This window comes from Elephas maximus, chromosome 19 (genome assembly GCF_024166365.1).
Source record: "Elephas maximus indicus isolate mEleMax1 chromosome 19, mEleMax1 primary haplotype, whole genome shotgun sequence".
NCBI classification, from domain to species: domain Eukaryota; kingdom Metazoa; phylum Chordata; class Mammalia; order Proboscidea; family Elephantidae; genus Elephas; species Elephas maximus.
Genome location: NC_064837.1, coordinates 66,181,428 through 66,207,759, shown reverse-complemented (window position 1 = coordinate 66,207,759; position 26,332 = coordinate 66,181,428). Strand labels below are relative to the sequence as shown.

The window sequence follows — 26,332 nt, the reverse complement described above, 5'->3', positions numbered from 1 at the left end:
CCGGGGGCGGGGACTCCGCTGGGCCGGGCTGCTCTAAGGGCCCAGCCGGGGGTGGGCCTGCGGATAGCAGTCGTCGCCGCCAGCGCCCCCGCCACTGACCGTCACCATGAACCCGGACCTGCGCAGGGAGCGGGCCGCCGCCAGCTTCGACCCGGAGCTGCTCACGAACATACTGGACGGCAGCGCCGAAAACACCCGGCGCCGGCGCGAGATCGGTGAGGGCGGCGGGCCCGGCCTCACGCCTTCCCTCCCTCGATGGGGGGTCGGGGGGTGCTGTAGGGTGCAGCCCCCAGCCCCTCGCCCGGCTTTAGGGGAGCTGAGATCCCCCACTGGGAGGGGCGGTGGAGGGCGGGGGAGCACATCACCGCATCCCGAGAGGGGAACCTCTGCCCGCACCTGAGAATCAGCCCCTGATCCAGGGAGCCCTGAATTTGTCTTCCTCTTGGGTGCTTCAATCTCTTCCAGAGAACTTGATTCTGAACGACCCCGACTTCCAGCACGAGGACCCGAACTTCCTCACTCGCAGCCAGCGGTACGAGGTGGCGGTCAGGAAGAGCGCCATCATGGTGCAGAAGATGCGGGAGTTTGCCATCGCAGACCCTGAAGAAATCATGTGGTTTAAAAAGTAGGTGTCTTAGCATTTTTTTTTTTTTTTTTTTTAGCATAGAACAAGTGCATATTTTCACGCCTCTTGAAAGCCATATGTGTGGAAAGTAAGATGACATGTTTGTAGAATGCTGGTAATGAATGGAAATGCTTGAGTTTTGCTTCTCAAAGATCTTACCCTGCAAAAAAAAAATTCTGTAGTCTCAATGTAAAAGGACTTTGCTCTTTGTAAGAAGGAGGCCTGCCAAACTCAGAAGCTGAGTGTCGAAGAATTTTTGTTGTATGTTTACGTAAGTCCAGACATTTAAACATTTTGGAGCAGTAATGGATTCTATTTTCATTTGATAGTGTAGATCTTGAATTTAAAATAATGGAAAATACGGGGGTGGGTGAAGAAACATCACTCAGAACTCAGAATGAGTGTATTCTAAGAACCTAGCATTGTTGAATCTGGTGGCAGTGTTTAAACGACACTCTTGTCCATAGGAGACCGGAGAAAAACATGCTTTAGTCCTGAAGCTGAAAATAGTGTTTTTTTAGGTCATCCGTTTCTTATTAGTTTTTTAATTAAAAACAAAACGTGCAGTTTTTGCCTTCATCTAAACAACCAAAACCAAACCATACCCACTGATGTCGAGTGGATTAATCTAAACAGACATGCCATTATTACCTGATTTTAGTACAGGCTTATAGCATTTCTTTTACTTTTCATTTATTCCTGGGCATTTCCTCTTTGAAGTTTCTGCATTTTAGAAGAACTCCAGTGTTTTCATCAGTAAAGATTAAATTTTAAGAGTGGTATATATTAAAGAACCAAGAAAAGTGACGCTTATTACAAGTTCTGTTTTTATGTAGCAGTAGCCATTCTTTTGTGATAGTAGTGGTTCTATTACATTTGGTATCTAATTATTTGCAATTTGACTTGGTTATTATTAAGATAAAATAAAATGTCTTTCTTTTGGGGGTAGCCCAAATCAGAGTACTCAACCAATTTGTAGATGCTGTTTTTAAAGTTTGTAACTCCTGGCTGTGGAAGTATAGAGGTCGGGTAACTTCCTGAAGCCTGCATTTCTAAATTACCTGAGCTGATTTTTGTAAACGTTTTAAAAATAGTGAGATTTGGTCTCTCCTGAAAATGACACTCAAGAAGAGGTTTTTTCGTTTGTTTGTCTTTTAAACGTTGATAGAATATGTTGTTTCAGAGTTCTGGAGAAGATTTTCTAACCTGTAGTGATCGATGTTGTGTAACCAGACTCCAGTGATGTCACAATGAAGTAGAACAAAGTCCTTTATGCGGGTTAAAGATGAACAGATACTGGCCAGTTTGTTTTGTATATCATCTGTATGTGTGTTTGTGTGTGAAATAATGTGCAAACTTGATCACACCATTTGACACCCTTCCAATTTCACTAGGATTTGACAGGGAGATCAGTTTAGGTTAGAGACAACCAAAAGCCAAACCCAGTGCTGTCGAGTCGATCCCAACTCATAGCAACCCTATAGGACAGAGTAGAACTGCCCCATAGAGTTTGCAAGGAACGCCTGGCGGATTCAAACTGCCAACCCTTTAGTTAGCAGCCGTAGCACTTAACCACTATGCCACCAGGGTTTCCAAGGGGATTGAAAGTTAATCTTGCCAACCAATGAATGCCATGGAGTTTAAGACTTACATTGATTATGACTCACACCGGTGTTTTATTAAGAAAGAGAAAATGCTGCCAGTTGGCTATCATAATGCCATCAATTGTGGGCTGCTTCAGGGTTTCTTAAACCCGAAAACACAGTGAAAAAGAGGGTAGACTCTAGATACGGTAATATTTCCCTTTCTGGAGATTTTTGGCATTTACTGGTCTCTCACGTTTAGTTTTCCTGTCCCAAGATAAAACTCATTTATAAGAACACTTTGAAACTGATCCAATATTAGTAAAATATTTTGAGATTCTCAACTTGAATATGAAAGAACTGTTTCCTCCAGTCCTTGAGAAAACAGACCTTGTGTTTGGGGAATATTAAGGTTTTCTTAAATCTTCTCCTTTCTTGTAAATTTTATCTATTAACTATATTGTTTACTTTGTCTTTAACTCTGTTGTTAGGGAAAAAAACTAGAATGTTCTTAAGAGTAATTTAAAATTCTGATGAAAATCAGTCATGGTTTTTGTTATCCTTTTTTAAAGCTGCTTGGGGAAAAAAAAGACTTACAGGTGATAGATATTTTTCCATCAGGAGGCATATAATGTTCTTGAAAAAAATTTTTTTAATTCTTTTTTTGAAAAGCATCTCCAGGAGGGATTAAACATAGCTGTGAAACTAGCTCTCAGATTTCGTTCTTGAATTGATTTTCAAGTGGCCTGAAAAAAATTCAGTGCATTAAAAACATAGATATTTGACAGTCTTTATTTTGTGTCACATTTTCATTCTCAGTTTTTTAGAATTCTTTTTGTATTAGCATCATGATTTTATTATAAACCTCAGAATACTTTCCTGAGTTGCTCAGCCTTCTCAGTTCCACCACGGGTATAAGTGTCTTGTATTTCCACCATTTTTAGCACTTAAATTTCTGCTTTTATTTCTCGGAAATTCTAATGTATTTATTTCCCCTTTATAAACTTATGCAAAGAAATAGGAAAAGTGTTAAGTACTTGCTGGTTTAGTGAGACGTGATTGCTGGGGGATGCTGCGTTACTGTTGCCTTTGAGGGGGTGATTCGTACCTGCATCTGCCTACTCAGGCTCTTGGCTCCCACTGCAGCGAGGCATGGTGCGTTTGATGAAGTGGGTTACTTCCAGACCAGGGTACTGAGCTGCTGCTAATCTGAATTACTTGGAAGCTAATTAATTCACCTCTTCTTATAGTCCTCCTTTCTCTTATTTCTGTCCATTCAGTTTAAATGAACTTCTTCGTATTCAAACCAAACCCATTGCCACTGAGTCAGTTCCAACTCATGGCAGCCCTGTGTGTTTAAAGTAGAATTGCACTCCATAGTATTTTCAAGGCTGTGACCTTTTGGAAGCAGATGGCCAGGGCACCTTTGTTCCAAGGCACCTCCACATGGGTTTGAACCACCAACCTTTTGGTTAGTATGTAGTCGAGCACCTGACCATTTGCACCACCAAGGAACTAGAATCTCAGGGTTGAAAAAGGATTTTAGGCGTTAGCCAGTCCAGGCATTCCTTTGATAAATTTAAATAAGTCTGTCCCCAGCATTCCCAAAAAGTGATCTTCCACTCTAAACCTATGCCCGAACACCGTCAGCAGCAGCAGACATTTTCCACTGATGCTAATGAGCCTCTTCTGTTGAGTTTTACACATGATTTAGGACACAAGTCATTATGGAATCCATAATTATTACGTTAATTCACTTTGGCTGATTAGCAGTATCCTATATCTAAGAGCATATGTGGGGAGAGTTGTTTATTTCCAAGTGGATAATGGTAGAAGGTAGAAAAGGAAATGAGCATAGTGTGTGTTTAGGAATAGGAAAATAAGATGCTGTGTTGTGTTTACTGTTGTTTCTTTTAGGCAGTGGGATGGTTTCAGGGCCTCCCCAAAAGTGGATTGGCAGCCTGCCCTTCCTCCCCTTAATTTGTGCCCTGCTCGTTGTACAGAGCAGGGTAAGCTGGCAGTGCCACCCTTCCTATTCATCCCTGAGATGTCACGAAGATCAGTTAGAAGCTTATTTTGTACCTTAAGCTCTTTGGGTAGACACTGTGTTGATACATAAAATAGACCCTGTAAAGCCTGTAATTCGACATAGCTGCTGGGTTTGTTTTAAGGCATTCTAACCTGTGTAATTTTTGTTTTGACTGTTTCACAGATTCCGTTTTATGAGAAAATAGTCGAGGTCTGAATTTCATTGTGATGTGAGAGTCCCTTAATTTGTGATGACCATTGGGGTGTGAGTTTTTAAAATTCTCACATTACCCACTTAGTGAGTGTAAACACTGACAACCCTGGGAGATCTGTGATTCTGCCCTCAAATACGCATTTACCATCCTCGATGTTTGCTTAGGTTATCTAGGGAAAGAGAGTTTAAAATTGATCTTCTTTAGGAGCTTTTGTTAACAGCTCTGCAAATAAAAGTGTTCCTATGGAGTTCCTTTTGATCTACAAAAACAAACCTAAAAATAAAGCAAAAAAAAAAAAACCACACTCCAAAAAATCCAACCAGTCAAATAACAAATAACGCCAACAAAACCAAAAACAAATAAAAGCTTTCTAGGTGAAAACGTGGGTAGCATTTCCTTCTTGGATTAAGTATAGAACTTAAAGAGGAATTCTGGCCCTGAAACGGCTAGGGGAGGAAGAAATGCCTCCAGGTTCTGCTGTTGTTTTTTTAGGTAGTAAAATGGTACATTTTACGTATAATTTCAAAATAAAGGGGTTTAGATTTTCCCTAGCCTTCGTTCTGAAGGCCAGAGCTGTTTGACACGAGGGGGTGGTGAGTGCAGTTTCTGGAGTAAGGCTGAGATCCTTTTCTTTTCTCTCCTGTAGACTACATTTGGGCAGTTTTGTGGAACCTGTGGGCCTCAATTACTCCATGTTTATTCCCACCTTGCTGAATCAGGGCACCACTGCTCAGCAAGAGAAATGGCTGCCTTCATCCAAAGGACTCCAGATAATTGGCACCTACGCCCAGACGGAAATGGGCCACGGTTAGTCCACCTTCAGGGTCAGTGGGGGACCCACCTCAGGACTTCAGATAACAGTGACACCTGGCGTTTGATTTTTCTGCTGCCATGCACTGGGGCTTTTATTTTTAAATTGCTAAATCTTAAATTCAGCTTCTTTTCTCGTAGGTGATTTCCCCATAACCTGGTCTAGGACTCTGGGATGTAAACCTCCTTCAATCTGATTTCTTCTAGCCTTTAAAAAAAAAAAAAATTTTTTTTTTTTTTTTTTGTCATGGCAGCACTATTGTGACCCCATTTTAAGGAGCTCTGAGCTGTTTGGAAAGATGAGGCTTACAATGTGGCAGGATACCCCCTGGTGTTGATGTGTGTAATTACTGAAGACGTGGGAGTTGCTGAGAGGGTTTATGCCTCAGGAGTGTCTGGAATTTTTTTTTTTAGTGTCTGGAAGGTGCCCCTTTGCTTGAAAGCGGTTACAGATGGGGGTTTTAATGGGGACAGAGGGCTATAGCAGTTAAGTGTCTTACTTTGTCATTGTCCACTAGCAGGGTTATAAAGCAGTCTGGAAAATATTCCATGATTTTCATCATCTGATGCCAGCAGTCTTGTTTTACAGGGTTTATGTTTTGTTTTTGTGCTTCAGGTGAAGGTTTACAGAGCAAATTAGTTTCTCATTAAACAGTTAACACAAATTGTTTTGTGATGTTGATTGCCAACTTTTTTTTAAAAAAAAAAAAATTAAAAAATGCATGTCCTTGGATTTTGTCTTGCCACTGATTCTTGATTAATTGTTCCTAAATGCCTGGCTACCTTCAAAAAGTTTTGTTTTTTGGTCTTGATGTGGAACAGATTTGTTTTTGTAGACACTGGCAGGTACGAGTGTCTAGAATCTGAGCTGCCCAGCTTCATTTCTAATTATGGCAGCGAAGGAGTAAAGAAAGGGAAAAGAAAAGGAGAGATGCAACTAGTAGCAAAAATGTGTCATTTGTGTTCAATTTGGTGGTTTCTGATTTAGGAATTGCTTTAAGGAAAATGGTACTTATCATAAGCCATACGGGAACTGCAGTTTGTGGTCATGGTGTGATGTTACCAACACCCTGCTAAATAGTCCAGACTTTATCTTCAGGATGGCCCATACTGGGATAGTAAGCCTGAGCAAAGGTTTCTGATTTCCTAAGGAAGGAGGATGGCACTTATACACGTACTGTCCTTCTGTCTTGCACTGTGTATTTGTGCGTGTGTGTGTGTTTTTGAAATAGCTTTTGGCTTAGAGCTCTTTCTATTCTTATTCCTCATGGTAGAATTGATTTGACTTCATAGTCATGTGATTCATAGTAGGGGTAAGATGTGAAATAGTCTGAGCCTAGTGGGTCTGTTATGTGTGTCTCTTGTTGGTCTAATCTGCTGCCTCTGTTTATAAAGTGCAATTATAAGTATGTATTTGTCCTCAATTTTGAAGGGAGAGAGGAAGAAATGAGAACTTGAACTTTACTGGTTTGAGGAGTTAAGAAATTGAACTAAGAACCTGTCATGGATTGCATCGTGTTCCCCAGAAATATGTTTCAACTTGTCTGGGCCATGATTCCCAGTATTGTGTGGTTATCCTCCATTTTCTTGATTTTATGTAAATTATCCTTCATTTTGTGATGTGTTGTAAATCCTAACCTCTGTGTGTTAATGAGACAGGATGAGTGTGGAGTGTATCTTGAGCCTTACAAGACTTAGGCCACCCACTTAAGTCATACCCTTGTTTGAGTCACACCTTTTATCTTACAAGAGATAAAAGGGGAGGGACCTCACTACCACCAAGAAAGAATACCGGGAGTGGAGTGTATCCTTCAGACCTGGGATCCCTGCACTGAGAACCTCTTAGACCCAGGGGAAGCTTGATGCTGAGACACATGGAGATCTCCAAGGAGCACCAGGCCCACAGATGTTGAAAGGGGGCAAGGACCTTCCCCCAGAGCCAACAGAGAGAGAAAGCCTTCCCCTGGAGCTGGTGCCCTGAATTCAGATTTCCAGCCTCCTAAACTGTGAGAGAATAAATTTCTGTTTGTTAATGGCATCCGCTTGTGGTATTTCTGTTACAGCAGCGCTAGATAACTAAGACAGATCTTGTATTTCTCTAGGTGAGTTTGCAGTTAACATTTTCTTTCCATGATTGCTTCTAGTTGTAGGATATTTTCTGGTATTTCAACCAATTTTGTCCGACTCTCTATAATTACTTATTTTGGAGAACAAAGTTTTAGCGATAGGTCTTATTTCTTGTTGGAATGGTGTTAATTCATATCAGAGTGAGTTGTGCTTTATTAACTATGGTTCAGTTAGTTAATTTGTGTCACATGACAGTAGAGCTTTGTATACAATTCATAAAATGTCCTTCAACATCCAGGAGATTGGTGACAGAGCAACTTATATAGAATAAAGATCTTATTGTTCAAGTTCTGAGACTTTGGAAAATTAAAGATTCTGACATGATGGGCCAACAATGATTATGTAAAGTATTCTCACAGAATTAGCTGTGCTTGGAGTTCAGGTTCTTTCCCCTCTGGGTAGCTGCTGAGACGTGTAAGAACTCCTCAGAATTGCTCAGGCCCCTTCCAGGTTCCTTCAGAATCTTACAGTCCAGTCAGCTGCACAGAGTCTTGGTCGCCCAGTTTCATCTCTTCCTTCCCCTGAGGGCACACCCATCTGTGTAGGTACCTGAAAAAATCCCCCCTGTACATACCTTTCTGGGGGTCTGTGACTTGGGGCCGGGCTGGAGCTGAAGAGGGCTCCACTCCCTGGAATTCCGGCATTGAAGGGACAGCCTCCAACTGTGCTGGTCTCTGGCAGTCCAGCATTGATCATCCTGACCACACGTTTCCGAGGTCATAAGGTAGGTAGTCTGCTTGGTCTTCACAGATACTTGATCATTTCGAGTCCTGGCCACATCATAGGGATTCTTCTTGACTTTTTGTTAATATCATTATCATTATTATTATTTAGAAAAACAGGGCTCATATAATATAGAGTTATTGTCCTTGATGATACACTATCTTTGCAAATCCCCATCATTAATACTCGGATATGAAATAAAGCAACTCCTTCTTGCTTTGAAATTTGAAAGATAGGCAATGGACTTGATTCTGAGTCATTCATCTTTCTCTCCTGCATCTTCAACTGCTATTTCCTGATGCTGGATTGTCTCTAGTTCTCTTTCCCAAATGATTCTCTTCCATGTTGGACTTGTTCCCTTGGGTATTTGGGCTGTTCTAACTTTTCCACTGTTACTAATAATGCTACTGTCAACTTCTTTGCAAAGCTATATTCTTTGGGGTTGTACTTTTGGATAACCCCAATTCATTCTCAGAAATGAATTGTGACATAGTTTGAGACTTTCCTGAAGCATAGAACCAGTTTATATTCAGCAAGTTATTAGTGTAGCAGTGTCTGCATAGCCCCATCAACATGGTTACTTTAGTATATCTGAGGTTTTCACTGGCTAACGCTTTTCAGAAGTAGACTGCCGGGTCCTTCTTCCTAGTCTGTCTTAGTCTGGAAGCTCAGCTGAAACCTGTCCTCCATGGGTGACCCTGCTGGTATCTGAATACCTGTGGCATAGCTTCCGGCATTGCAGCAACACGCAAGCCCCCACAGTATGACAAACTGACAGACATGGGTATTTTCAGTCGCATCATATGCATGTGAAAGCTGGACAATGAATAAGGAAGACCGAAGAAGAGTTGACGCCTTTGAATTGTGGTGTTGGCGAAGAATATTGACTATACCATGGACAGCCAAAAGAACAAACAAATCTGCCTTAGAAGAAGTGCAGCCAGAATGCTGCTTAGAAGCAAGGATGGCGAGACAGCGTCTTATATACTTTGGACATGTTGTCAGGAGGGATCAGTCCCTGGAGAAGGACATCATGCTTGGCAGAGTAGAGGGTCAGGGGAAAAGAGGAAGACCCTCAATGAGATGGATTGACACAGTGGCTGCAACAATGAGCTCAAGCATAACAATGATTGTAAAGATGGCGCGGACCGGGCAGTGTTTCATTCTGTTGTGCATAGGGTTGCTATGAGTTGGAACCGACTCGACAGCACCTAGGAACAACAACAAGTATATCTAAGAGTTAAAGCTTTGGTTTTTTTTTTATTGTGCTTTAAGTGAAAGTTTACAAATCAAGTCAATCTGTCATACAAAAATTTATATACACTTTGCTATATATTCCTAACTGCCCTCCCCCTAATGAGACAGCCTGCTCCTTCCCTCCACTCTATTTTCGCATCTGTTCCGCCAGCTTCTGACCCCCTCTGCCCTCACGTCACCTCTCCAGATAGGAGGTGCCAACATAGTCTCATGTGTGTACTTGATCCAAGAAGCTCATTCTTCACTAGCATCTTTTCCTATCCCATAGTCCAGTCCAGTCCCTGTCTGAAGAGTTGGCTATGGGAATGGTACCTGTCTTGGGCTATAGGAGTTAAAGTTTCAATTTTCCATTGCCAGTGAGTCTGGACATTATGACATGTTCTACATTTCCTGTGTATAAAATGGGCCTTTCTCCTTTGAGTACTGATTAAATAGAATCTGCATGTTGACCTTCTATGATTGTCTCCAAAATTTTTTTTTATTGCCATGTGTTTTCCTAAAATTTTGGCCTTATGTATTCAGTACATCCCTCTGATCTCTTAAGTAGCTATAAATTTTCTGCCTCCCAGAACTTGGATCATCATCTGTTTTCTTCCAGTGTCTTTGTTTGCTTTATAGTTAATGCTATGAATTGGGTAGGATATGGAGTGAGGGGTGACTCCCATATTGTTCTCTAGATTTCTAGCATGTATTAACCAGTGGCTCTTTTCCCGTTGTTATGTTTTTTCTGGTTTGTTTTAGAGTTATTTGGAAACCCTGGTGGCGGGGTCTTTACAAGTTGGGATCAGCTCAACGGCAACAATGGGTTTGTGGTTTAAATGTGTTACACTAATTTATTTGTTTCTTTGTTTTTCTCCTAGCATTATAAATTTTCGTTCCTTGCTGCTTTGTAAAATATTTTAAAATCTGGTAGGCTAAGCTTACGTTTAAATGCGTATGTTAACAGGTATTCTTGCCTACTTAGTCTTCTAGATGAATTCCAATCTCAATTTGTCAAGTCTGAAAAACTATTCTACAAGAATTTTAAATGACTGTTATATAAAATCCATGTATTTTCTTGGGCAGTGTTACTGTTACTAAATTTAAGTGCTCTCAGCCAGGAGTTAGGTACTTCTTTCCAATTATTCATACCTTCTTTTATCCATTCTATTTTTACTTACATTTTTTCCTAAGTGAATCTTTAATATCTCTATCTTAAGCCAAGTTACTTCACAAATTTTGAAAATTTATTTTTTTGTAAATTGTTTTTCCCTTTGCTGGGGTTTCCACTTGGACGATACTAATAGATAAGCATGCTATTGATTTTTTTCCCCCTTACAACCTGCAGCTTTTCTAAATTCACTTATTAACTGCTGCTATTTGGCGTTTGTTGCTGATTTCCTAGGTTTATAATCATGGTAGGTAGGTATAATTATGCCACCCACAGAGGTGCTGTCTTTATTTCTCCCTTTCCCACGTATTATTAACCTAATCGTTTTCTCCTCAGTAATGGCTGCCAGCTTCCCATCCCAGTAGCAAGTGGAAGGAGGGATGCCTTTGGGTGTTACAATTTTCAAAGAACTGACTCTAGCACTTCACGTATAATGTTGGCACTTTTGTGATTTTTACAATAAATTATTTTTAAATAGTATGTTATCTTTTTTGTGCATAACCAACTTTTAACAACAAATACTTGATTTAAGTTAAAAAAAAAAAAAAAACTACCCAGATCACTTTTTCCATGTAACATTTCTAAATTTTATCTACTTCTGCATAATCCTTATCTAGTCACAAGAGACATTTTTCTCCTGAAAACATTCTCCAGTCCCAGAACAGACTCCAGTTGTAGTTGTTACACCCCCCGGCCCTGCCCTAAGTGTATTTTGTGGTGGCTCTTAGTATTCATTATCATTATTTCACAACACAGTGCATTGATAGCAGCCCCTTCCATGAATTTGATGTGGTGTTTTGTAGTGGCCTTTCCTTCACCAGAAATTGGGCTGATTTCCAGTAATTCAAAATAGCCTTGCAGTGCTAAGGGGGCTGGTCCCAGGCCACGGTTTTTGGGCCAAGTTCAAAGAGTTTTCTCCTCTCAGGTCCTAGGGCCACATTCAGCTTTCTTTGTAGACACCCTGTTCATTAAAATTGGGCACAGTTGTGATTCCTGCTGGCAAGTGACAGGCACCCTCCCATCCCATGAATGTGTCTTTTCTGAGTCTTCCACATTCTACTTTAACTTTTAAAATGATTGTAGATTCTTATGGGATTGCTATGAGTTGACAGTGACTCAGTGCTCCTCAAAACAGCGATTATTCAGAAGTTGCAAAAATAGTAGAAAGGCCCGTGTGTCTTCCCCAGCTTCCACCTGTGCTCCATGTAAGGGGAGTGCCACCGTTGACTCTGGTCTGAGCAGGCCTTTTTAGTGTCCTCACCAGAGGCCATAGCCCATGTTGCATTTGTAGGATACACTGTCCAGCTGGAGGCCACCGTGATGAGGCGGTGAGGTGCTTGTCCTTGTTTCGCAATTGTCTTTTTGATGAGAACGATGTAAAATGAGGGAGTCAATCAGGCATTCTTTAAATTTTAAGTGATTTGTTAGCTTAAAGCACAACCACCTGATTGGAAGAAATACAGGTAGTCCCTGACTTATGACCTATTGGAGTTATGGCAAACCACACTTATGACCGTCTGTGGCTTTTTTTTTTTTTTTTTTTTTTGGTACATCTTATTGTTAGTAGCATGTACTACATACAGTGTTGCAGCACGTAATTTGCTGATATTATTCTCATATGTTCATTTGCAGATGTTCAATGCTCAAATTTATAAAGATACTGATAATAAAAGGCAAAAAAATGAAAACTAGAAAAAAAATTAGACTTATGTAAAAACCTACTTAGGACACAATTGTTGGAACGGAATCCTGTTATAGGTCGGGGATTACCTGTAGTTGATCCGTCCTGGCCTGAGTAGTATACCCTGGTGGTGTTTTGGAGTTTTTTTGCCTCCTTACCTTACCTGGAAACCCTGGTGGTGTGGTGGTTAAGTGCTGCTGCTGCTGCTGCTAACCAAAAGGTCGGCAGTGCGAATCCACCAGGCACCCCTTGGAAACTCTGTGGGGCAGTTCTACTCTGTCCTATAGGGTTGCTATAAGTCAGAATCGACTTGACAGCAACGGGTTATCTTACCTTATGTGGAACAAACTGAGAAATTATAAAACTGAAACGTTGGTCAGATTTATTTCCAAGGTATTAAAAAGAATAATGAGAACAATGTGAAGTGGGTTAATTTAGAGCTTAAACAAAGTATCAGTAATGTGGAAAAATACAGAGGTGTATAGAACTATTTCCTATTCTTAGAAATAGAAATGAATCCATGCAGAAGTCTAAGGCATCTGCAAATTTTAATGGAAAAGAATGACCTTCTCATAAAGTGGATTTAAAATGGACTAAAATCAAGATGTTCTTTATCATTTGTGATAATTCCCATATAATTGTGGAGAGCTTGCTATGCATGAATCTGTCACTTGTAATTATAACAGCCTTTGCTGGAAATCTTTTTATATTGGAAATATAATTGGGGTGAAGAGCACTGTCAGTTTTTGTATTGTTTCTGTAGAGGGTGGGTGAATATTTGACATCATGAATCTGAAATGATCAGAGTTAAGTGAGGAAAGTGGATCTCTGCTGGATCTTTTGTGGAGAAACAAAAGGTTCTGGCCTGGAAGCATTATTGAAATGATGTATAGGAAAAATATTATTCTGGGGGATCATAAAATTACCATTCTGAGAGAACCACTGTGTTCTCCTGTCTCACCTTCTAGTCAGAGTCAGGCACTCTACAACTTAAATTCTGCATGCCATGCCACTTTTCCAAATTGTTTACTGCCTTTGATTTAATTGCTGAGCTGTGATCCTCTGTCTTGCTCACGTGGTTTTGTGCTGCACAGGTTTTGGAATCAGCAGCCATTCACTGCCAAGATTATTTTAGAGATGAGTAGCATAAGAAAACACTCCTAGCCGACTTAAGAAAAATGGAAATTGCCAAGATGTATAAAGTAATACAGAAAAGGGCAGTGCTCCCATCCCTGCTAAAATCCACACAACTGATCCGTACTCACAGAAGGTTTTGTTTTTGTTTTTCTCCTTTCCTTATTCTGTCTGTTCAAATTGCTGGTTCTCTCCCACCTGATGGCTTCTCTCAAATGCCCACCCTTGGTATCTCTTCGAAGCTTTGTGCACCGTGGGCAGCCTGAGCCTCTGGACCTTCACTTGGGCATGTTCCTGCCCACCTTGCTTCACCAGGCAACCGCGGAGCAGCAAGAACGCTTCTTCATGCCTGCCTGGAACTTGGAGATCATTGGCACTTATGCCCAGACAGAGATGGGCCATGGTATGGTGCCTTCAGACTACCTTCTGGGCTGGGCAGGGCTCCTGCGAGCTTAGTGTGTACAGAGTGCCCACAGGGGCCTGCGAAGACATCTCGACAGACACTGCCTATTTAAAAATGAGACATTTCTGCAGAGTCCAGGTGGTTCATGCATACGGGTCTTGGCATAGACATTACTCTGATCACTGGAAATGAAAGCTCATATGATCACAGAAATGTGCTGAATTTGTTTCTTTTGATTCCTATTCAGAAGGTCAAAGATTGCAAGTCAGGCATTATCTGCCAAGTGTTTTTTCAGGCTCACTGAAGTTGTGTTAGCCCTGGTGGCGCAGTGGTTAAAATGCTTGACTGCTAACCAAAAGGTCAGTGGTTTGAACCCACTAGCTGCTGCACAGGAAAAAGATGTGGCAGTCTGCTTTTATAAAGATTATGGCCTTAGAAACCCTAGGGGGAAGTTCTGCTCTGTCCTAAAGGATCTCTGTTAGTCGGAATTGACCCTACAGCAACAAGTTTGGTTTTGAAGTTGTATAGAACCGATATGAGTATAGACTCTGAACCTGTCTTTTTTGCTTTCCTCGTTTGTCTGATTGATTACCTTTACTACTGATAATCTTCATGAACTTTACAAATTCCAGAAGAAATACAAATGAACAGTATGTGCATCCTCTGTCATGCTTAAGGGAAATGATTTGTTGATGTGGCTAAAATATGTCAGATTTTGTACCTTGAAGCTATTTGTACCTTAAATGCAGTAAAGCTCTGTAGGTGGCCTGACCAGAGCTTAGGGAAAATAAAATAAGCCATATTTCTTTTTCATAATGAGGCTGGAGGCAGTTTCTCCTATCATTGGCTCTGGATCGCTCTCTGTGTTTGCCATTCTTTGGCTTCTGGCTTCTTTTTTTCTGCTTTTAGGTTTCAGAAAAACCCTTCTAGTGTATATTTGCTACTTGCTTCTCATTTCAGTATACCTCCATTTTAATTTTATAGCGAGTTTGGCTCTAGGCTTGGGTGCTGAGTAGTATCTCACAGTACTTTCACAAGGCTCAGAGTGGGAGATATCGGCTTCAGTTATGCATTTAAAAACATTTTGTCATTGTCCCGTTTAATGTATTGCCTTTTTTTTCCTGTTTAAAAAAAAAAAAAAAGGTTTCTTTGGTGAAAGTGTCTGGTTCTTTGATTCTGACTCAGGGAGGGTTGTGGATGACACACAAGCTGGCCATTTCTGTTCAACGTGTCAGAGTTTAAGGGTTTAGTGAAGGCTGGCATTATCGAAGCAGTTTGATAAAAGGTTCTAAGTATTTGCTTCAGTATACTATTATTAGGGAGAGGGCCAACTGGAAGGTTTTTCTGTAACTTTTCAAAGAATTTTGGCATATTTGTATTAGGATTTAAAACATAAATCCCTGTCCATCTCCAGTAAATATGGGAAACTGAGAACTCTTCCTAGTCACACTGGTGAACCAGCTAAGGCGATGTTAAGGCCAGGCATTGGAAATCTGCAGGGTAAACTTGGCCCTTAGGAATCCAAAGGAGCACTGTTCTAGGTGTTTTTCCCTGCAATAATTAGGCCTTATTTTCCATTCTAGCAGTTATTCTGAAATAAATACTCAATTTACAAGAACTTTAGCTGGAATCTCTTCTCATCACATGTTCTCTAATTCTTCACTGTCGTTCAGAATTGCAGAGTATTGAGTTGGAGTGGTTTAAACAAAGTTCCTATGAGTTGAGGATGGCATACTTGGAACTTACAGAGGGGGTTAAAAGGACAGTTAACTTCCCTGTTAAGTTCATGTGCTGTGATCTTAGGAAACTAAGATTCTGAGCTGCCTTTAGACTTTCTTTTGGTTCATCTAAGTAAATGTTACAAATTCACTGCAGTAAATCGAGTACAGTGCGCTTGCCATTTATATTTTCAGCTTAATGGGAAGCTATCTGATTTAAGGATAGAGAATTAAATATCTTGGTTTTCAGCCTTTTCTAGCTCATCTGCAAATGTTCTTGTTAGATTGTGTTTTCTTTGAGAGCCTAGAGCTTAAAGGACTGGGCAAGAAATTTTACCTTGTAACGATTTTTCACCATATTCTACCTAAAGGAAGTGTAATTTATTTCCTTAGGGACTCATCTTCGAGGCTTGGAAACCACAGCCACTTACGATCCCGAAACCCAGGAGTTTATTCTCAACAGTCCTACTGTAACCTCAATTAAGTGGTGGCCTGGCGGACGTAAGTGAATTTTCCAGCATTCTGCTCTGTCGGGCTTTTCTGCTCTGTCATCTGAGGTCACTGTGAGTCAGAATTGACTGCGTGGCACACAACAGCAACATGACGATTTGTTATAAGTTGGTGTTTAGAATGTGGAGCTTATTTGAAAATATCATTTTGAAATGTAGAAAACACCTTTAAATTCTTCTACACTGTTCTAGATTCTCTTGTGTCATGGTGTGTATGTTTTCCAGAGTTGACATCTCTCTTATTCTGCTTTTCTTTGTTTTTCATCTAAGCGTTCTCGTGCGTTAGCATAGTTTACATACTCTCTATTTAAACTCACTTACTATTCCACTGATTGGTTAGTCATTTCCATACTGTCAAGCATTTGAATTGTTTTCAGATTTTTATTATAAATAGTTGTGGTGTGAAACTTTAAATATCTTCTTCCTTCTATTCTTTTTTACTGTCTTGGGATATATATTTCAGATAGAGTCAGTGGTTGAAAGCTTTTGCTGCTCATGTTACGTATTTTAAAATGTGACATTACATTTTCTTATCAAAATGAGAAAAAAAAAAAACTAACATGCAGAAAAGATCAGTCCTTCTGGATATACTAACCAAAAACCTCTTCAGGTAGACCTATCCCATAGAACTTTCTGCAGTGGTGGGAGTGCTCTTTGTCTTCGCTGTTCGATATGGTGGTCACTAGGCACACGTAGCTGTTGAGCACTTGAAATGTGACTAGTTGATTGGGGGAACTGAATTTTTTATTTAATCATGAAGAATTTAAGTTGAAATAGCTATACATGGCTATTGGCTACTCTTTTGGGCAGCACAATCTTAAGGAAGAAAAAGGATGTTATTTAAGTTAATGCTCTTATTCTCCTAACATTTCTGTATGTTAATGATCTAGAAATAAGTGAAAAAGGAAGTAAAGCTGTCTTTTTTGGAATAAATTATTACTTTGCCGCAATTCAGTGAATTTTGATAAATATTAGCTTCAGTGAAGTTTCTTTCTGAAAGCGAGGTTTTGGAAAGTGGCTTTCTGGGTACTCTGCTGAGGTAGTCTGGTGTAACATTTAACATGCTTTTTTTCCCCTTTTTTTTCTACCCTTGGAAAATGAAAGTGAACGTTTGCTCACCTCTTGTTCTCTTTGATGTTTCAGTTGGAAAGACTTCAAATCATGCGATAGTTCTTGCCCAGCTCTTCACTCAAGGCAAATGCTATGGATTACATGCCTTCATTGTACCTATTCGTGAAATCGGGACCCATAATCCTTTGCCAGGTAAGAATTGTTCGCCCAGTGCTGAGATGAAAAGTTAATCTGATCACTTTCCTCTGCAGAAAGTACAATACACAACTAAAGAGGAGGGGAGGAAGCCAGGCATCCCAGCACCTAAATATCTTGTGACTTTTGTCTGTGGTAGGTATTACCGTTGGAGACATCGGTCCCAAATTTGGCTATGATGAAATAGATAATGGCTACCTGAAGATGGACAACTACCGTATTCCCAGAGAAAACATGCTGATGAAGCACGCCCAGGTACCTTCAGACAGAAAATAGGGGCAGGTACATCAGACATGGGCGTTTCAGTGGTGGGTGGTAACTACAGGGTTAGAAGATCTGTTCTCTTAGGTGAAAATATATTTTTACTTCAGATGCTCCTTTTACTGTGACAGTGAAATCAGAAACAGTTGGCAGGTATGTAGAAGCTCATGCTGGATCGCCAAACCAGTGGTTCGCGAGCTTTAGCGGCGTTAGAATCGCTTGCAGGGCTCACTAAAGCGCCAGTCGCTGGGCCCCACCCCAGAGTTTGGTTGATTAGGTCGGGATGGGGACAGATTTTGTATTTCAAAGAAGTTCCCACGTGATGCTGACGCTATTGTTCTGAGGGCCACACTTTGAGAACCATTGGCCTAGCCTACCACTTGGCTTCAGCAGAGGAAGCATCAGTCACATGTTACTCTTGCAGGTGAAGCCCGATGGCACGTATGTGAAGCCCCTGAGTAACAAGCTGACCTATGGGACCATGGTGTTTGTCAGGTCCTTCCTCGTGGGCGAGGCCGCACGGTGCCTGTCTAAGGCATGCACCATTGCCATCCGGTACAGCGCTGTGCGGCACCAGTCTGAGATCAAGCCAGAGTAAGTGGGTCTGAAGTGGGGGCCGCTGAGGGCCTGGCTTTGTCCCAGGTGTGGTTTAGAGAAGACAGATTGGCTGTGCAGAACAAGCTAGGATGGCAGCGTACTAGACCTCCTACTTAATGTCTAGGTTTCTTTAAGTGGAAAGATGAGAATAACCACCTTCTTTTTAACCTAAGAAGAACAGTAATATCATTTGAGCTCTAGAAATGAAATGTTCAAAACACGTAAGGCAGTTTGAAAATTCTAATTATTCCTAAATAAACTACAAATTCAGTGTAGTGAAAATGGCATTAAATTGGATTCCCTTTTGTGTTCATGGAGCCCTGGTGGCACAGTGGTTGAGAGCTGTGGCTGCTAACCAGAAGGTCGGCAGTTTGAATCCACCAGCCACCCCTTGGAAAACCCAATGGGGCAGTTCTACTCTGTCCTGTGGGGTCACTATGAGTCGGAATCAACTTGACGGCAGCGGGTTTGGATTTTTTTGTGTTTATGGCCATGGTTTATTTTTAGTACTGCCTTTCACTTGGGCATGACTCCCTGGTAACCTTTTTACTCTCAAAGAGGGGAGAAAGTAATTGATAGGAGCAGAACTTTGATGCTCATTCTTATACTTCAAAATATGTAACTTGGATTTTGTCTTCTCCGAAGTAGTGGTCAAAATATAGTTAATTCCACCATGTGGTGTCTTAGACTTCTTTAATATTTCCTTCCTCCTATGAAGTTTGCTGACTTTGGTTTTGTATGTTGCTATGAGATATATTTTCCTTAGTCACACTGGAAAGATTAGAAAGATGGATTTCACAACTAGAAAATTCTGTGCTTCTGAAGCAATACAACAAGGTGGTTACAAGTATGGTCTCTGGAGCCAAATAGCCTAGATTTAAATCCAGGCACTACCACTTAATACCTGTGTGACCACAGGCAGGTTCTTAGCCTCTCAGTTTCCCCGTCTGTAAAATGGAGATAATAGTAGCTACTTCACAGTGTATGAGGATTAAATAGTTTAGTATGTATAAAATACTTAGAGTAGAACTTGGCACATAGTAACTTCTGTGTAAACGTTTGCTTATTTTCTTAACTTTTTTTTACATATTTTAGTGAGCCAGAGCCACAGATCTTGGATTTTCAGACCCAGCAGTATAAACTCTTTCCGCTCCTGGCCAATGCCTATGCCTTCCAGTTTGTAGGCGCATACATGAGGGAGACCTATCATCGGATCAATGGAGACATTGACCAAGGTGACCTGCGTGAACTGCCTGAGGTACACATCTGGCCTCTCACTTGCGGGCGCCCTTCTGTTTCCTGTTAGTCTGTTGGGTAATGTCCAGAGAAAACCAAATGATGGGAATTCCTGAAAAGAACCTATATGTTCTCCAGAGAGTCACAACTTTTTCTGATTGAAAGTGGGTTGGGTGTAGAGATTTGTGGGTTTTGTTTTTGATGTTTCAGAAGTATGTCAGTCAAAGTATGTTGGTTATTTGTCCATCAAAGAGACATAAGCGGTGACTTTATTGCCGAATAGAATAGTTCACAAGGGACTGTGGGGACGTCACTAATTCAGGCCAGTTAGAAGGCCATGCTTCTTCAGTCTCTAGGCATGGCAAGTGATTTCACAAATGAGTAGTGCTCTTAGGTGACGCCAAGTGTTTTCTCATCAGAACATGGACTTTGGCCACTACAGGTGTTCTGATGGCCTTGGGCTTTTCCCTTTTCAGCTTCATGCCCTCACCGCCGGGCTTAAGGCTTTCACTTCCTGGACTGCTAATGCTGGTATCGAAGAGTGCCGGATGGCTTGTGGAGGGCACGGCTATTCTCATTGCAGTGGCCTTCCTAACATTTATGTTAATTTCACCCCGACCTGCACCTTTGAGGGTGAAAACACGGTCATGATGCTCCAGACAGCAAGGTGAGAATCAAATTTCTGATTTATCTGCTACTAAGGATGCTTGAGTCCTTTTCATAGGCTCCTACTCTCATGCTTTGTCTTCACACGCATTTGTTCCTGAAAGACAGAGCTTTGCCTTCCATCCTTACCCACTGTTTTTATCTCGTGGTCAGACTAAAAACCAAAATCCAACCAGTTGCTGTCGAGCCGACTCCGACCCATAGCAACCCTAGAGGACAGAATAGAACTACCCCCATAGAGTTTCCAAGGAGCGGCTGGTGAATTCGAACTGCTGACTTTTTGGTTAGCAGCCAGAGATCTTAACCACTGTGCCACAAGGGCTCCATGGTTAGACTAGAGAGTGTGAAACACTTGTCCCATAGCTTAAAGTCATTTCAAGAGTTTGTCTTATTTTCTTTCACGAGACGCACAGTTCCTAAAGGCATGTGTACTGGTGACATTTAGGTTCCTGATGAAAAGTTATGACCAGGTGCACTCAGGGAAGTTGGTATATGGCACAGTGTCCTACTTGAATGACCTGCCCAGTCAGCGCATCCAGCCACAACAGGTAGCCGTCTGGCCCACCGTGGTGGATATCAACAACCCCGACAGCCTAACTGAGGCATACAAACTGCGTGCAGCCAGGTGAGCTCGCCCTCAGGAGCTAGAGGCGGCAGCTGTGTGGCCCTCTGGGGCAGCCTCTGGGACAGGGAGGTATGAGTGTGGGTGGGTGGTCATTTCCTCAGAGCTCAAGTTGTCTTTCACTTCTGAGCAGATTAGTAGAAATTGCTGCAAAAAATCTTCAAGCCGAAGTGATTCACAGAAAAAGCAAGGAGGTAGCATGGAACCTCACTTCCGTTGACCTCGTACGAGCAAGTGAGGTTAGTGATAGTTCTCTCTCTTTCCTTCTCCAGTGCAGAAACCCTTATCACTGTATTTTGAATCTTTTTCAAAGGCTCTCTTACTGTTTTCTTTTATCTAGGCACATTGCCACTATGTGATTGTTAAGCTCTTTTCAGAAAAACTCCACAAAATTCAAGATAAATCCATCCACGCTGTCTTAAGGAGTTTGTGTCTCTTGTATTCTCTGTATGGAATCAATCAGAAGTCCGGGGACTTTCTTCAGGTCAGTAATTTCTAAGTTTAAGCCTTACCTTCTTTTTTTTGCAGAAAGCTAATTGTGGTCTAGTGTATAGTCGTGTTATCGTTGTGTGTGTATCTGTTATTTTATACACGTATATATGTGTATGTTGTTTCTTGGTTTCTTACAGGGGAACATCATGACAGAGTCTCAAATTAGCCACGTAAATCAGCGGATAAAGGAGCTGCTGACTACAATCCGCCCTAATGCTGTCGCCCTGGTTGACGCTTTTGATTTTCAGGATGTGACGCTTGGCTCTGTGCTTGGCCGCTATGATGGGAATGTCTATGAGAACTTGTTTGAGTGGGCCAAGAAATCCCCGCTGAACAAAACAGAGGTAAACAAATCAAGGGCTTTTCTATGAATTAAAAGTGTCTTGAGCCGTGGACACCAAAATGTTAACAGTGGTTTCCCCAAGCAGTGGAATTACAGTAGATTTGCGGGGGGGTATTTGTTTGCCTCTCTGTATTCGCCAAGTTCTCTCCATTGAGCGACTAGAAATGCTATTTTGTCAGTAAATATAAAAAAAAAAATGACTAAAATTAATAAGTATGAAATGAGCGAATAAAACTAAAATGATTTTAAAAAATCAAACTTTTTTTCAACTTTTGAAAGTCTTCATTTAGAAATGTTAAGGCAGGGAAGACCACCAGAAAATGATTCATCTAGGAAAGCTTTAAAAGCGCTTGTAGCCTCTTTATTTGAGCAGCACGTTCAGAAGGGAACTGAGTCATCCTTGCATTAAGCAGGTTTTCAATTCTCTCATACATTTAATAACTAATGGAGTATTTTCAAACACACAAAAATAGAGTCCTATAATGCACCCCAGGTACCGTTGTCAGGCTTCACCAACCATCACCTCATGGCCAGTGTGTTCCATTGCTTTGAATCAGGATTCAAATAAGGTCCAGATAATTTCTTGATGAAAAAATCGCAAACTCTAGTTACCAGTAGTTTCTTCTCCTCCCCTTCTCTGCAGGTCCATGAATCTTACTACAAGCACCTGAAGCCGCTGCAGTCCAAGCTCTAAGTCTGGAATGCTGTGATAATGAGTTTGATCTGCTCCAGGAGGCGTCCTTCATACCTGACACACACACATCTGGCGTGGGATCTTCATGGAATTCAAACAGCTATAGAGAAAATGATAAATTGACCCCTTTCCTTTTTTAATGAATGAACGAAAAAAAAAAAAGACATTTACAAATTTCAGAGATTCGATGAAAAATGGATGTGTTTTAAGTGCAATTACCACTGGAAGAGACCCATGAAGCATTCAGACAAAGCTTTGAGAAATGCAGTGTGGCTTCCTTCTGTAATGCTGCTGATCTCAGTAGATAATTAGTAGAATGTAACTACTAAGTAGTTAATTTTCAGTTTTTAATCACTAATCACGGGATATATAAATGTTTTAAAGCAAAAGTATTTTTCAAATGGTATAGAACCTTCCAGGCTTTCCTGCTACTGTCGCACCACACCTACCATGGGGCCTGGCCTGAAAGCAGGGCTGAGGAAATGGGACTGGGGGAAAGTTAACTCATCAGGAAGCTTGATGTTGTGAGTTTGTGCTTGGCAAGTTTTCTGCGTGCTCGCCTTCCTTTGCCCGTGTATTGCTCCCATCTGACTATGCATAATAGCATTTTTTCCAACACAAGAACTTCTTCAGCACAGGTCTGCTGCAGGACTATTGTCTCTCGTAATTAGGAATTGGCCTCCTGTTCGAAGGATCCCTAAATTGTCACTTCAGTAGCACAACTTCCTTTGTCCCTATCTTCTTTAAAAGGAGGAGGTAGCAAAGTCATCCCTACATGTGACTTTTGCAACCGAGGGAACTCAATGGTACTGAGATCTCGCTGTCTTTCCCTCCTTCCCTACCTCCTCATTTCTCCCTCCCTCCTGCTTTCCCTCTTGAAAGAGATACTAAAGAGGGGTTGGGGGCGGTTGTCCTGGAATCACAGTTCCTCTTTAATAGAATAAGTGTAGGAAGAGCTGTCACCTAAGGCACTGCTGTTACTTTGGTGACCTTAATTACTTGGGTTTTCTGGGACAATCCAGATTCCAAATATTCTGTCATTTTGACATAAGCTATTAAAATGCCTGAAGGCTACAGTATTGGGCATTAAAAAAACAAAAGCATTGCACCTCTTACACCCAGAAGTAGCATAGCAATCCTTCCCAAACCATATGTTCTGGTTTTTGGTTTAGAAAATATAATCATTTAAACTCCGGCTGAAGGGTATATGGAGGTGCCATAGAGTCTGGTTCTTACTGTATGTCTGCCTTTGTTTTCTGTGTGTTTCTAGGAGCTTTATCTGAATTGCTAAAGGTCCTTTTGGTCGAAATGTAATTGACACAATCATTCTATAAAGGTTAAACATGTACCTCTTAATGAATTTTTTCCCCTTAAAATCAGTGTAAAGCAACACAAGTCATTTGATTTGTCTTAACCTGTTAAACTGTATCTTTGACATCTGCCTCTTAAAACCGATTGTTCTAGAATCAATCTTGACAATACAGTGTAATTCAGTAGCAGTGTAATTTCTTGACTGCCACATCACGCTATTATCCTGGGACCTGATGTAAAATCCATTCCAGTGCATCTGGTCACATGAAACCTTTCAGTTACAGCAGAAATACTGTGTGTTAACACAAGCCTTGATCTTTCCATCGGGAGAATTAATTGATAATTTCATGTTAAGATTGAAGTAGAAAGCACTCTGTCTTAATCTCATTTGGGCATTGCTTGACAGTAATTTAGATTCTGGGAAATAACTGAAAGTAAGTTTAAATTGTTTACTATTGACTTATTAAATGTAGAATTATTTCAAAATTAGTGGTTAAATACCTTGTTCACAGGTGGATATCTGTGGGCAGGATCTGAAGGTGCTTGAAACGACACTGTCTCATCCAGCAGCATACATCCAAGATCTTAGCACGTCTGAAGAAACTGTAGACATGACAGCCACCTTCAGTCCAACCAACACCTTGGGTTTTACTTAAAAACTAATCTGACATTTAACGCTGTTTTCATTAAGAATGGAATGTTTTGTCTTGAACTGTCCTCAGTGTAATCAACGAATAAAGATGCAGTAAAATCTCACTGATTTGTCCTATTAAGAGAGAAGAAGTGTGCTACGTAATTAAATGTAAGTTTACGTTGTGGAGAATTTTTAAATGCAGACTTATTAGGTTTAGGTAGCAGTAAGACCAAAACCAGAAGGAATGAGGGCTTGCCTGAACAGGTAGCTGTAAAGCAGCCGTCGTCACTGTAGTTGCTGCTGTAAATGGGCGATGCCATGGTGAGTTTAGGAGTCCTTGGGTCCTGAGAAATGAAGCAGCCAATCCAGTTTTTCTCCAGGCAGAGCCCCATAGTGAGGAAAATGGAAGAGTTAAGATCTAACACCCCAGCCTTAGCAGCGGGTAAGTCTGGTTTGGTCGAGCTCTTCGGTGAACCATCACACAAAAAGTGCAAACAAATTTCAACCTAGTTTTCTCCAAAATGGTAAATGCTGAGTAGAATTAATGAGATTTTTCTGTATTAGCTTTTCTTAGATTATATTGACATAAGCCTTTTTTTTTTAAGAGTACTTAGCAGCGTACAAAAGCTGAAAATTGGATTTTCTATCTGTAATGGCTCAAGGTTGATCATCCTGTGTTTGGAGCGTGGTCTTATGCTCTACCAGGTACATACTGAGGTGTGTTTCAGTGTTGGGACGTGAGTGACCTCAAAGCACCATTGTTGCAAAAGCCTTTGGGGACCTTAATGTTCTTGTCTTTGGAATGTACCACTAAAAAAAGACCAGACTTAATGGTCTGAGACTGGAGGGACCCCAGAGGTCATGGCAGCCAGACTCTCTGTTAGCCCAAAACTGAAACCGTTCTCAAAGCCAACTCTTCAAAGATTAGTCTGGCCTGTGAAACATAAGATGATACTGGTGAGGAGTGTGCTGCTTAGCTCAAGTAGACACAGGAGACTATGTGGGCAGCTCTTGTCTGGAGACGAGGTGAGAAGGCCAAGGGGGGCAGGAGCTGGTTGAATGGACTCAGAAAATACAGGGGAGAGAAGCAATGTGCTGTCACATTGTAGGGAGAGCATCTAGGGTCACATAACAATGTGTGTATAAGCTTTTCTATGAGAAACTGACTTGAATTGCAAACTTTCACTTAAAGCACAGTAAAAAAAAATTGTAACTGATATGTACCAGCTTATCTTTAGAACATCTTAATTGCAATATTTTTATGTTCAAATGCTTTCTAAAAACTCACTGTAACTTCAGATTTCATATACCTAAAGGCACTTTATAGTTAGTTCCTAAAGTTAATATGTTAGATCTTAACTCTTAAGTTTTCCTCACTTGGGGGCTTTGGCTGGAGAAATACGACTAGTTTCTAAATTCATGATTCTGGGGAATCCATAATTCTTCAGACAACTTACTTTCCTCAAAGTACCCCTCCCCCATTTCTGAAGGCTGTCCATCCATCTTAGGAAGGAAGTGAATTGGATGCAGATAGTCTATACCACCTGTTGTATGTGGAGGGTACACGTGGGCTTGCAGGGTGTCTTCCTGCAGGAGCTGCTGCTGCAGCTGGGGAGCAGCAGCGTCAGGAACTTGCTTGTTCTGAGACCAACATCCTAGAGTCTACTGACTCAGATAAAGGCTTTGATCATTTTTGTGGAATAACGCAGGGAGACCATCTCAGCTAGTTAAACATTTACTACTACAATCTCAGAGTAGAATGGTTAAACCAAGCCACACTGTAAATAACTATTTGAAATTAATTTTCATTTTAAAATATTGTTGGGGTTGTGCTTTTAGCTGTCCAAAACTACTAAAAATTTCTGTACCTATTCCTGTGGCCCCTGAAAGTAAACAGCCTTCTAAGGAACCATTAGAATTATCGGATGTGAGCTGTCACAGATCAGAAAGTTCCTAGAAGTCCAAGGGTTTTTTTAGTTTTGTTTTTGCCCTAAAAAGGGGCCATTTTGTCTTGGGAAGATGAAGTTAAATGGAGAGCGATTTTAAGAATTCTGAACCAAAATAAAAAGCTACAATACTGTTTTCATAAATTTTCGGTAATATGTGATCTTCAATATTCAGACTGCTGATAACTACTTGTAAACACTTCCAACTGCTATGGTTTCCGTGAAATTACTTGTGTTCTTTGGAGCGTGTAATTGCTTTGCTACATTTTTTCTTTCACTGTTGTGGTTTGAGTATGGGTCC

At 41.0% G+C, this 26,332-nt stretch overlaps 1 protein-coding gene across 2 annotated transcripts; it reads left to right on the top strand.

The window, feature by feature from the left end:
* The first annotated feature begins 4 nt into the window (after positions 1-4).
* Positions 5-24,207, top strand: ACOX1 (acyl-CoA oxidase 1). Of its 2 annotated transcripts, none has more exons than XM_049859432.1 (14): positions 5-215; positions 466-625; positions 13,576-13,736; positions 15,848-15,955; positions 17,107-17,226; positions 17,369-17,484; positions 17,915-18,084; positions 19,183-19,345; positions 19,800-19,990; positions 20,435-20,614; positions 20,745-20,850; positions 20,952-21,095; positions 21,241-21,447; positions 22,090-24,207. In XM_049859432.1, exons 1-14 carry the CDS (start codon positions 107-109, stop codon positions 22,138-22,140), a joined length of 1,986 nt encoding a protein of 661 aa, XP_049715389.1. In that variant the 5' UTR covers positions 5-106; the 3' UTR covers positions 22,141-24,207. The 2 variants fall into 2 exon arrangements, with proteins under 2 accessions (XP_049715389.1, XP_049715390.1); XM_049859433.1 differs by lacking the exon at positions 13,576-13,736 and adding an exon at positions 5,098-5,258.
* Positions 24,208-26,332: the final 2,125 nt, after the last annotated feature.